This window comes from Carya illinoinensis, chromosome 7 (genome assembly GCF_018687715.1).
Source record: "Carya illinoinensis cultivar Pawnee chromosome 7, C.illinoinensisPawnee_v1, whole genome shotgun sequence".
Taxonomy (NCBI): Eukaryota; Viridiplantae; Streptophyta; class Magnoliopsida; order Fagales; family Juglandaceae; genus Carya; species Carya illinoinensis.
Window position 1 is genome coordinate 24,592,720 of NC_056758.1, and position 11,260 is coordinate 24,603,979.

General features: G+C 36.8%; 1 protein-coding gene across 3 annotated transcripts; it reads left to right on the forward strand.

Moving 5' to 3' along the window:
• The first annotated feature begins 684 nt into the window (after positions 1-684).
• On the forward strand, positions 685-10,493 carry LOC122315052. 3 transcript variants are annotated; one of them, XM_043130747.1, is made up of 10 exons: positions 686-1,315; positions 1,473-1,622; positions 1,715-1,861; positions 2,068-2,166; positions 2,406-2,570; positions 2,971-3,027; positions 3,221-3,304; positions 3,634-3,891; positions 4,015-4,517; positions 9,880-10,493. In XM_043130747.1, exons 1-10 carry the CDS (start codon positions 754-756, stop codon positions 10,483-10,485), a joined length of 2,631 nt encoding a protein of 876 aa, XP_042986681.1. In that variant the 5' UTR covers positions 686-753; the 3' UTR covers positions 10,486-10,493. The 3 variants fall into 3 exon arrangements, with proteins under 3 accessions (XP_042986683.1, XP_042986681.1, XP_042986682.1); XM_043130748.1 differs by having other exon boundaries at positions 2,412-2,570; XM_043130749.1 differs by lacking the exons at positions 2,971-3,027; positions 3,221-3,304 and having other exon boundaries at positions 685-1,315.
• The last annotated feature ends 767 nt before the right edge of the window (positions 10,494-11,260 follow it).

Below are 11,260 nucleotides of genomic sequence, written 5' to 3' on the forward strand. Positions count from 1 at the left end.
TCTCCACTGCTATTATTTTTGTACACATATGTGCATGCTCATACACTAAAAACATTGTTGGAATGCGTGGCTCATGTTGTCAGGATGTGTGGTCCGTGTTGTCATCATCCCAGTGTCACAATTTCTACTTTTTCATACATTGGAGTAGTCAGGAGTGCCACATTTTTTATATGCATGCACTAAACTTTATACGTCTTGTTTTAATTTTCATATATATAGTTTAGTTCTACCATATTATTTTATTTATTAGGTTACTATTTATATCGGACCATCCTTGAGTTTTGCAAACCTACAATAACTAATGTACCAAATGAAGGAATAACTAATACAAAATAAAATAAAATTTCCTTATTAGTGATACTATCTATTGAAAATAATATATAATCACGAGGATAAATGTTTTTTAGTAATTTTGCCTCATATTTAACATGAGAATTTATTACGTTAAAACTTAATTGGAAAAAGGTCTTTTTTGGTATTTTTCGTATGAGAATCGCAGCAGACATACCCAGCAAGCGCAGACACACACCGACCGACACACTGTACGTGGATGGAATAAATGTTTTATCTTCGGAGTGTTGGGGTAAAATTGTTAAAAGTAGTGTTCGCGCGTGTATCACATCTTATGTGGCAGCACACAGGAAGTTGGATTGTGAGTATAAATAAAGGTTACCAATCTCCCCAATGTGCTCACCCAGCTGCTATCTATCCGTCTAAGTTGTCTTTATCTCAAATATTCTTTGCCAAAGATTAATGGAGGACATTTCGGAGGGTATGATCGAAGGGCCATTGATGGATCTGGCCGAAAGGCAGGTCATGACCATCAAGAAAGAGTTCTTCAGAATGACAATGGAAGGCAAATGGGATGAAGTTGCCAAGCTGTTTGATCAACAAGACGAATGGGCTCCAACGGCCAAAATCACCAATTCAGGAGACACGGCATTACACATAGCTGTCTCCGTTGGCAACGAAGATAACGTCACAAAACTTATACAATCAATTCGGGATCCATCCCGACTCAGACAGGTTCTTGAGACTGGGAACGACCGAGGGAATACCCCGCTCCATTCTGCTGCATCAATGGGGAATGTTGCCATGTGTCAACGCATTACAAGAGTTTATCCAGAATTGGTGGGTTGTAAAAATAATAACCAGGAGACCCCTCTTTTCATGGCAGCACTCCATGGTAAAAAAGCAGCTTTCTTTTGTCTTCACTCTATCTGTCAGCTCGTTGCGGGAAGGGGTCGCTTGCTATATTCCAGGAGGAAGAATGGTGACACCATCCTTCATTGTGCCATTGCTGGGGACTACTTCGGTCAGTAGTACTGAAACCGACATATATATTTTGCTTTCTAGTTTACTTCTATACTTTAAATTTAAGAAAGAGGTCGAGAGTAGCAGTAAAATAGTGTAGGCGGATTTGGCATTTCAAATATAGAACATGTTAGATTTTGCTGAACTTGAATTGACAGATTTGGCATTTCAAATAATTAAATTGTATCCGGAACTGGCGAGCCTTGTCAATGAAGAAGGACTCACTCCTCTCCATCTACTAGCGAGCAAACCTTCAGCTTTTAGAAGCAGTAGCCAACTTGAAGGATACGACAAAATCATTTATCACTGTAAGTATCTCTGAATCGCCAGTGTTGCAAGAACTGTTCTCCTTCCTTTCTTTCCTAGAGTCATATCCTTTCTTTTGTTGCTGTTTCGGAAGGCATATTTCTTGATCAACTCGAGGAGGACATACCCGACTCCCAGCCAGAGGGAACCGATAGTCCCGGGGATAAAAAGAATCTGACTTCAGAGAAATGCAGAATATTCAACGACTTGTTGCAATTGTTTTGGAGAATGGTTCCAGGTGGTATGCGAATGAATAGATTTTATTATTATTATCTGTAACATTTTGCAGAAGCCACGCCGTGTAAAGAACACCATGTCATGGCAAATATGCCATTAGATGATGAGAATTATATGGATCATGTTCGAAGCACGCTTGGTCCACTTTATCACATCGTTTCTTTGGGAAAGGCCAACTCCTTAATTTTTTTCCTCATTTAACAATCACAGGGAAAAACAGGAATGGAGAAGAAACAGAGACAAAGAATGAAAGAAAAGATAGAGAGGAAACAGATGCAGAGAACCCTGGAGCTAAGGCAGGACGTCCAGGTGAGAAATGCGCAACTCTTAAGTGTGTTTGAAAGCAAGCTCTAGGAAAAAAATTAGACCTCCAACAAAATACAAGATTTTGAAACTTATAAAATGTGACGGACAACATTTAACCATGTCAATTTATAAACTTCTTTGTACTAGATATCTATGTAGATCAAATATTTCTCTTTTCTTTTCTCGTGGTGGGATCATATATTTTCTTGTTTCAAGAATTCTCACTTGTTGTGTCGTCGAAGGGTTAGGGGTCGAACAAAACTTTGAGCGGGAACCATCTGAATCATCTGATGCCCTGCCAAGTATGAGAATAATTAGTCCCGGGAACGAAGAGACTCCGGCTTATCCAGAGAACTACAGAACCTGCAACGACGTCTTCAAATTGTTGTGGAAAATGGTTTTAGTTGGTATGTGAATGGACATATTTTTATAATTAACAGTAACATATTTTGTATTTTTTTTTTTTTTTTGCAGAAGCCACACTGTGACAAGAACACCACGTCATGGCATATACGCCTGAGATGATGATAATTATATAGATCTTTTTGCGAACCCCCGCTTCAGCCACTTTGTCATACATTTATATAAATATATATATATATATATATGTGTGTGTGTGTGTGTATATCTTTCGTTTTGAAAATGCCATTGTTGAGACTTAAAAACAACCGTCACATTCAAAACTAATCGCAATATTACTCAAACGTACCACACTAGCCTAGTGTAGAATTTTGTTGTCATATATATATGGCTCAGTTCTAATATTCCGCTAATGTTCGAACTACTTTTCTTTTCCTCAATTACCAGTCACAGGCATAAATAGAGGAAAAACCAATGCGAAGAAAGTGCCAAAGGAAAGACATGGTGAGCAATGCATAACTCTATTAATTGTGTTTGAGAGGATGATTTAGGAAAGAAAATAAGCTCCAGTAAAATAGAAGATTTTGAGAGGCAGTTTTTTGGACGGATCACATTGTTGAACCAAAGAGCTCCAGTAAACCATTGATCAAGCTCGTTATATACTCATTCATTTCAATGAATTGCTTCTATTATACAGGAATTGAATTTCCAGCCAATTATCGCACCTGCATTGAATATGTCAAGCTTGCGAACAAGGCATTGCTGATGTTTATTGGATTAGGTATGTTGGTAGTATAGGGATATAACAGATATAAGTACTTATGAATCATCTTTTTCTTTTTTGTTGGAAGTTATCTATCATCTTACATACAATAAATATACTTCGGTTGCTTTCAACCCTTATTTTATGTAGAGTTATAATATGATGTTTACCACTTTGGTGTGTAAACATGTAATTTATTGCGGGATGCATTATATTCATTAAAATATAGACAAAATATCAATACTTTTTTATATTAGTTGATATGACAGGATTGATATACATCGATAATATATTTAGTATGTTAATTATACAAAAAAATTTATTTTTCTGTGTATCATGATAATAAGGACTCGGTACCGCAATAACAAAGATGGAGAGTAACAAACGGAAGCACGTATGGGCCGTTCAAATCATGAACGAACTTCTAGAACTTTCTATGATCACATATGATGAAGAGGCTTCCAGATTTAGGGTTGGTGTGGCCGAGTTACCACAATCCAGAACAAATGAATTGGAAGAAACAATGGCTTACGATCTTCATCCAGATCAACTGATCAGTAGTGAAACTCCGCCCACTGATTCTATGGAAACTACGGGAAGTGATGGTATGTACAAATAAATTTTTGATTTCCTTTAAACATTAAGTCCGTGTAACATTAGTATGAGTTTTAATAATGAATATGTCGCAGACAGTTTGATCAAAGCCCAAAAATTTGTGTTCTTGGCAGGGATGGAGAAAACCCTTAAAACGGCGAAGATGATCTTATCAATTAATGATTCTAAAAGTGGCATTAACGATATTGTGAACAAAGTAAAAGAAATTTTTCCGATTTCCATACAAGATAGGAATGCTGGGAACAAAAATCTAATGATGCTCGTAGATCAGGATCAATCTCCTAAAATGCCAAAGAAATTAGAGACTCCAATATTACTTGCAGCAAAGAATGGTATCGCTGAAATTGTGGAAAAAATCCTGGAAGTCTATCCATTTGCCGTTAATGACGTGAATGAAGATAATAAGAATATAGTATTGTTGGCGGTGGAGTACAGGCAACCAAAGGTATATGAAGTACTCTTGCGACGACGATATAGATCGAATGAGAGCATGTTTAGACAATTGGATAAGGAAGAGAATAGTGCCCTGCATCTTGCGGCAAAGCTTGGAGACAAACGGCCATGGCGAATTCCCGGGGCAGCATTGCAAATGCAATGGGAAAACAAGTGGTATGAGGTACGACTGCGAATTATGTTTATATTCCTTGTCTTTTTTATTCTTTTCCAATTATACTGATCATCTAACTATTGCGCCAAGAACCTGTCCAAGAATCTCACAAGATGATATAGCGATAATATTTAAGTGGTTCGGCAACTTGTTTATGTCTACTGGAGTCAAAATTCAATATGTTTGTGTGAGATTACAAACACTCAAAGTTTTCTCACGTCCACTCTCTCTATTTTAGCCCACACTTTCACATATAAGAAATCTCCTATTTTGAGTAGAAATTCCCCTAAACATCTTACTAACTATTAGCCGAAATTGATGGCTAACAGCAGCTATAGTTGATCTTGTAACATATAGGATGGTGCAAAGCATGAGATTTTAGACGGTGCATGTGCAGAGCAGCCTTTTAATTTCTGCATTCACACTTAGGTGGTCTTTTTTTCAACAATCACCCCTCTCCACCCAAGTGTGCCATACTAGGCTGCTTACAAACTGATTCATTCTTCAACTGAATACACATTCTTCTTTGACATGAGAGATTTCCGCTATCAAATGCACTCTAAGGCTCCAATGCACCTGAGGGTGCTCAGCAGTGTGCAATATTGATCAAGTCTAAATAGTGTTGAAACTTGATCCCTATGACGACTTTCGTCAGCATATCTGCTAGATTATCTTCAGTGTCAATATTTTGAAGTATGATATCCTTTTCTTCTAATATTTCACGTACAAAGTGAAATCGGATATCTATGTGTTTGGTTCAAAAGTGATATACCTGATTCTTAACCAAATGAATTGCACTGTGACTATCACAATAAACAGTTACCTCTTGCTGCTTAAAGCCCAAGTCTATTACCAGTCTCTGTAACCAAATGGTTTCTTTCACAACTTCTATTATAATCATGTATTCAGCCTCCGTGGATGATAGTGCAATTGTACACTGTAAATTTGATCGCCAACTAACTGGTCCTCCAGCCATAGTGAACACATATCCAGTTATCGATCAACGTTTGTCAAGATCACCTGTATAGTCTGAGTCAACATATCCAGTTACTAGACTATCTTCACTTTTCTCGAACTTCAAATAAATATCTACAGTCCCTAAAATATACCGTAAAATCTATTTAGCCATATGTCAATGGGCTTTTTCAGTATTATGCATATAACGACAACCTGGGAAATATTAGGTTGTGTACACATCATGACATACATTAGGCTTCCAACAATACTTGCATATGGGACATTCCTCATGTAGTCCCGCTCTCCATCATCTTTAGGAGACTGCAATGCACTGAGATTGAAATATGGGATCATTGGAGTACTCACCGGCTTCGTCTTCGAGTCCATGTTAAAGCATTGTAATATTCTCTTCAGATACTACTTTTGAGTAAGGTGAGTTGTACATTTCACCCTATCTCTACTGATCTTCATCCCAATATTTTTCGTGCTTCTCCTAGATCTTTCATTTCAAACTCATGACTCGACTGAGTTTTTAAACGATTTATCTCCCCCTTACTTTTACATTCAATTAACATATTATCTACATATAAAAGCAAATAAATGAAAGATTCATTTGCAAGTTTTCTAAAATACACACAATGATTGTATTGGTAACGAGTGTATTTCAGATCCATCATAAAAAGTTCGAAACGCTTGTACCATTGCCGATGTAATTGCTTCAAGCCATAGAGTGACTTCTTCAAACTGTAGACCCATTTTTCTTTTCCAGATAAAACCTTCTGGTTGAGACAGATAGATCTTCTCCTCTAGATTACCATGTAAGAAAGCTGTTTTCACATCAAGTTATGCTAATTCAAGATCATTTCTGCAATCAAAGCTAGCAATATCCGAATGGATGAATACTTCACAATATGAGAAAATACTTCACTTTAGTCAATTCCCTCTATCTGAGCGTAGCCCTTGGCTATCAATCTAGTTTTGTATCATACTCCATTTTTAGCAGTTTGATCATCTTTCTTATTGAAAACTCACTTACATCCAATTGACTTCTTTCCTTGTGGAAGCAGTACAAGCTCCCAAGTCTGGTTCTGGTGAAAAGATTGTATCTCTTCATTCATTACCTTTGTCCATTTAACTTGTTCACTGAACTGTATGGCTTCTCTGTAAGTGGTTGGGATCTCACCCCCTTCAACTAGTAGTGCATATGTCACAAAGTCTACAAAACGTGTCGGTACACGTTTCTAACATCTCGGCCTGTTGGTTGCTATTGATTCGGATTGACATGGAGGTACTGTGACTGCACTATGAACCTTATCTTGTCCATGCTCTCCTAAATCCTTTGAAGTAGTAAACTTCATATTCTGTGAATCACTGGGTGTTTCGTTATGATGGTTGCCTTCATTGGAATCTTTATACTTATGTGACTTAAGCATATCAAATTCGTTGAATGTAACATCTCTACTGATAATTACATTTTTAGACTCTACGCACCATAGTCTATACCCTTTAACACCTGTACAAAAGCCTAAGAATTTTACTTTCTTGGCTCTAGGATCAAGCTTACTTTCTTTAGCATGATAGTAAGCAGGACATTCAAAAATGTGTAAAGAGTCATAATTATTAGCATGTATACATTTCCACATTTCAATGGGTGTCTTCCCATCATTGGCAGCTGCGGGTAGTCTGTTGATGAGATGGTAGGCATATGTCAGCTTCAGCCCAAAATTTTTTACTTAATCCAGAATCCAGTAACATACATCGCACTTTCTCTAACAAAATATGATTCATCCGTTTTGCCACACCGTTTTGCTGCGGTGTTCCTCGTACCATGAAGTGTTTGACAATTCTCTCTCTCCGTCATACTTCCATAAAGGGGTTTGAAGGGTACTCATCTCCATTATCAGATTTGAGCCGCTTGATTTTTCTGCCGGTCTGAGTCTCAATCATTTTTTTCCAAACAAAGAAGATGTTCAGCACTTCATCTTTATTATTCATCGTATACACCCACATACGATGTGAATAATCATCTACAAAAATTACAAACCAATGCTTACCTCCTAAAGATGCATTTTGGGTAGGTCCCCAAATATCAGAATGTACATAGTCAAGTATTCCCTATGTATTGTGTACAACAGTTCTGAACTTGATTTGCCTCTGCTTCCTCAATACACAATGCTCACAGAAGACAATTTACTAGTCTTGGAAACTTTGAGTAAGTCTTACTTCACTAGTGTTTGCAAAACTTTTTCTCCAACGTATCCCATATGCATATGCTAAAGACTGATGGTGTCAACATTAGTCTCATCTAGAGATCCCTTTGAATCCAGAGATCCAAGTGAGATGAGATTTTTTCGAAGTCTGGAACGTACCGAACTTTTGTTAGAGTCTTGATACTACCATCGTGCAACTTCAACTGAATGCTTCCTATTCTCTGAGTCTTACAGGCACTATTGTTGCCCATAAGTACTGCTCCACTATCAGTCTTTGTGAAATCAGTAAACCAGTCCCGATTGAGACACATGTGATAGGTACATCCAAAATCCATAATCCATTCATCGGAATGACAAATGGATAATGAACTTGTCAAGGCAAAGTCTAAATCTTTATCTATGTCCGTGACATTAGCTATGATGGGTTGATTCTTCTATTGTCCTTTCAGCTTGGGACAATCCTTCCTCTAATGTCCTTTGTTGCGACAAAAAGAACACTCGTTTTTGGCGAGTTTTCTCTCGACTGATGAATCACGTGATGTGACTCGAGTTTTTGATTGAAAAGCTTTCTTCCTTCCCTGATACATTGACTGTGGTCTTCTCCTTGCTATTAATGTTTCACTTGATATATCTAGTTGTACCTGCTTATCTTTTCTGCGGTACTCATTGCTAATTAAAGAACTACATACATTGTTAAAACTGATTTTTTCCTTCCCATACAGTAGTATAGTAATTAAGTGGTCATATGTACCAAGTAATGAATTTAATAATAGTAAAGTCTTATCTTCATCTTGGATTTTAACATCTAAGTTTAATAAATCAGCATGAATTTGATTGTAACTATTGAGGTATTTAGAGATAGAAATACCTTCATGAAACTGGAATCTGAAGAGCTTTTTCTTCAAGTGCAAACAGCTCTCAATGCTCTTCTTCATGAACTTATCTTCCAATTTCCGCCAAAGTTCACTTGCATTTATCTCTCTCATGACAAAGCACTTCTGATCTTTGGTAAGGCATAACCTGGATTGTGCTACAAGCTTGGATATTAAGCTTCCCCCAATCCTTTTCAGTCATATCATATGGTTTTTCTTCTAACGCAATATCTAACTCTTGTTGAATCAAAGCGTTCATAACTTCACACTGTCACATGCCGACGTTGCTTGTTCCATTGAACTTCTCAATTTCAAACTTGGCATTTGAAATTGTGGACCGACGCCCAAAACTACTTGCATTTCCAGAGCTCCTGTCTCTTTCAGAACCTTCCATATGAATTTAAAAGATTTAGATAACAAATTCTAAAATTATAACTGTATAGATGAGTCTGGAATGATCCAAATAGTTGAAAAGAACTATTTGATCATTGAAATCGGATTCCAAATGACTCAAATCGAGCCCAAAAAGGATCTGAAAAAAAGGACGGTACTGATCGTCTGGCGCGTAAGATACACACATTGCAGCAAGGCATCTGGGGCCACATGGGGCACATGTCTTACATTCACAGAGAGCGTCAGGGCATGTGGGGGCACATGGGCACGTGTCCTTTATGCGTCTTCAACCTCTGGGGCGCGTGGGGTGCGTGGCGCATGTCTTTCACGTGTCTTCAGCTTTGGCGTGAGCGTGGGCATGCGTGGGTTCACGCTTCGTCTTCTCGGGGCGCGTGTGTGCTCCTCCAATCTCCGTTTTTGATTCTGTTTGTGGCAACGGATTCGTCTTGACACAAGAAACACCCTAGAGTTTTCAAAAGTTGATTTTGATCAACTTAATTTTTGGACAACACAAACCAAAGCTTTGATACCAATTGTTGTGCCAAGAACCTATCCAAGAATCACACAAGACGATATAAAGATACTATTTAAATAGTTGGGTAACTTGCATATGTTCACTGGAGTCAAAATTCATTATATTTGTATGAGATTACAAACAATCAAAGTTTTCTCACATCCACTCTCTCTATTTTTACCCTCACTTTCAGATACCAAAACTCTTCTAACTACTCATTGATTTTGTTTAAAAAGATTTTGTGGATTCAAATCTCTGTGTTAAAAGGGGAGAGAATAAGCATATATATATAGATATATATATGCATGATATCTTTCCTTAAACAAGAGAGAATAAAGTCCATGTATTTTATTACGAAAGTTTTGTTGGCAAATTATATATGACATACCTAATACTTGATACTTTGCTTGGTTTCCTGCCTGTAGTATGTCAGGGATTCCATGTCCGACAACTTTTTCCCCCGCTACAACAAGAAGGGCGAGACCCCAAGCGACTTGTTCATTGAAACCCACAGAGACCTTGTAAAGGATGGTAGCAAGTGGCTAACAAACACTTCTCAATCTTGTTCCGTCGTAGCTGCACTCATCGCTACGGTGGCCTTTACCACCTCCACCACGGTCCCTGGAGGCTTTGAGACTAATGGCCTTCCAGCTCTAAAAAACAAGCCTGGTTTTAACCTCTTCGCGGTCTCATCACTCATTGCTCTCTGCTTCTCGATCACGGCCTTAGTCATGTTCCTCGCCATCTTAACATCACGATACCAAGAGAGAGATTTTGGCAGGGACTTACCTAGGAAACTCTTGCTGGGTTTAACATCTTTGTTCGTGTCCATAGCCGCTATGCTAATTTCATTTTGTGGGGGCCATTTCTCTGTGCTGAAGGAGGAGCTAAAATTTGCGGCGATTCCAGTGTATGCAGCGACATGCCTACCGGTAACGTTTTTTGCTATGGCGCAGTTTCTGCTCTATATTGATCTTTTACGGGCTACCTTAATGAAGGTGCCACAACGCAGCCACAAGGTGGATCCCTGACGTTAATTTGCTACATACTTATATATATATATATATATATATATATTTATGTAAAAATAAAATTTTAAAAACACAACTTATATGTTTAGATTTATGATGATAATGTTTTATGGAATAATATTGATCTATTACTATTTTGTAATTAAATTTTTAAAATTTATTTTTTTGATAGAAATAATCAAGTGATTTTTTAGAATATCATTTTTTATTCTATTGTTTAAGCTAGTTTATTAATTTTCTTGTAAAATCTATATATTTTTGTGTCACATCAAACATATAATGATATAATTGAAATCTTAAATAAATTTTTTCTTACTTAATGAAATATAGAAGATAAAATCTGTTAAGGATACAACTATATTTAAGTCTCTCATACAAGGAAAGTTAACTGATGGTCCTCAATCAATATAGCTTCTATTACAGCACAAATAGTTGCACCATTAGTGTCTTATTTATAGCCTACAAATAAGTTGTAAATCTCTCCATATTTATTTCTAATCTTTGTACAAATTATATATAAAAAGGAATACAAGAACCAACGCCTCTTTCAAGGTTATCAGAATCATTTTGTCAAACCTTTAGAAAATTTCTCAACTACTTTTCATATAAATTCTTAATATTAAATAATTTTTCTTATATTTTCACTTTAAATTCCATATTAAAAATCTAATATTATATAATAAAAAATTTTAAAATCTGTATTAGTAAATTTATTAGTTCTTCTAAATTTAGTTTAAATTATTTTAGTACTAAGGCCACATTTTTTAAAATAGAT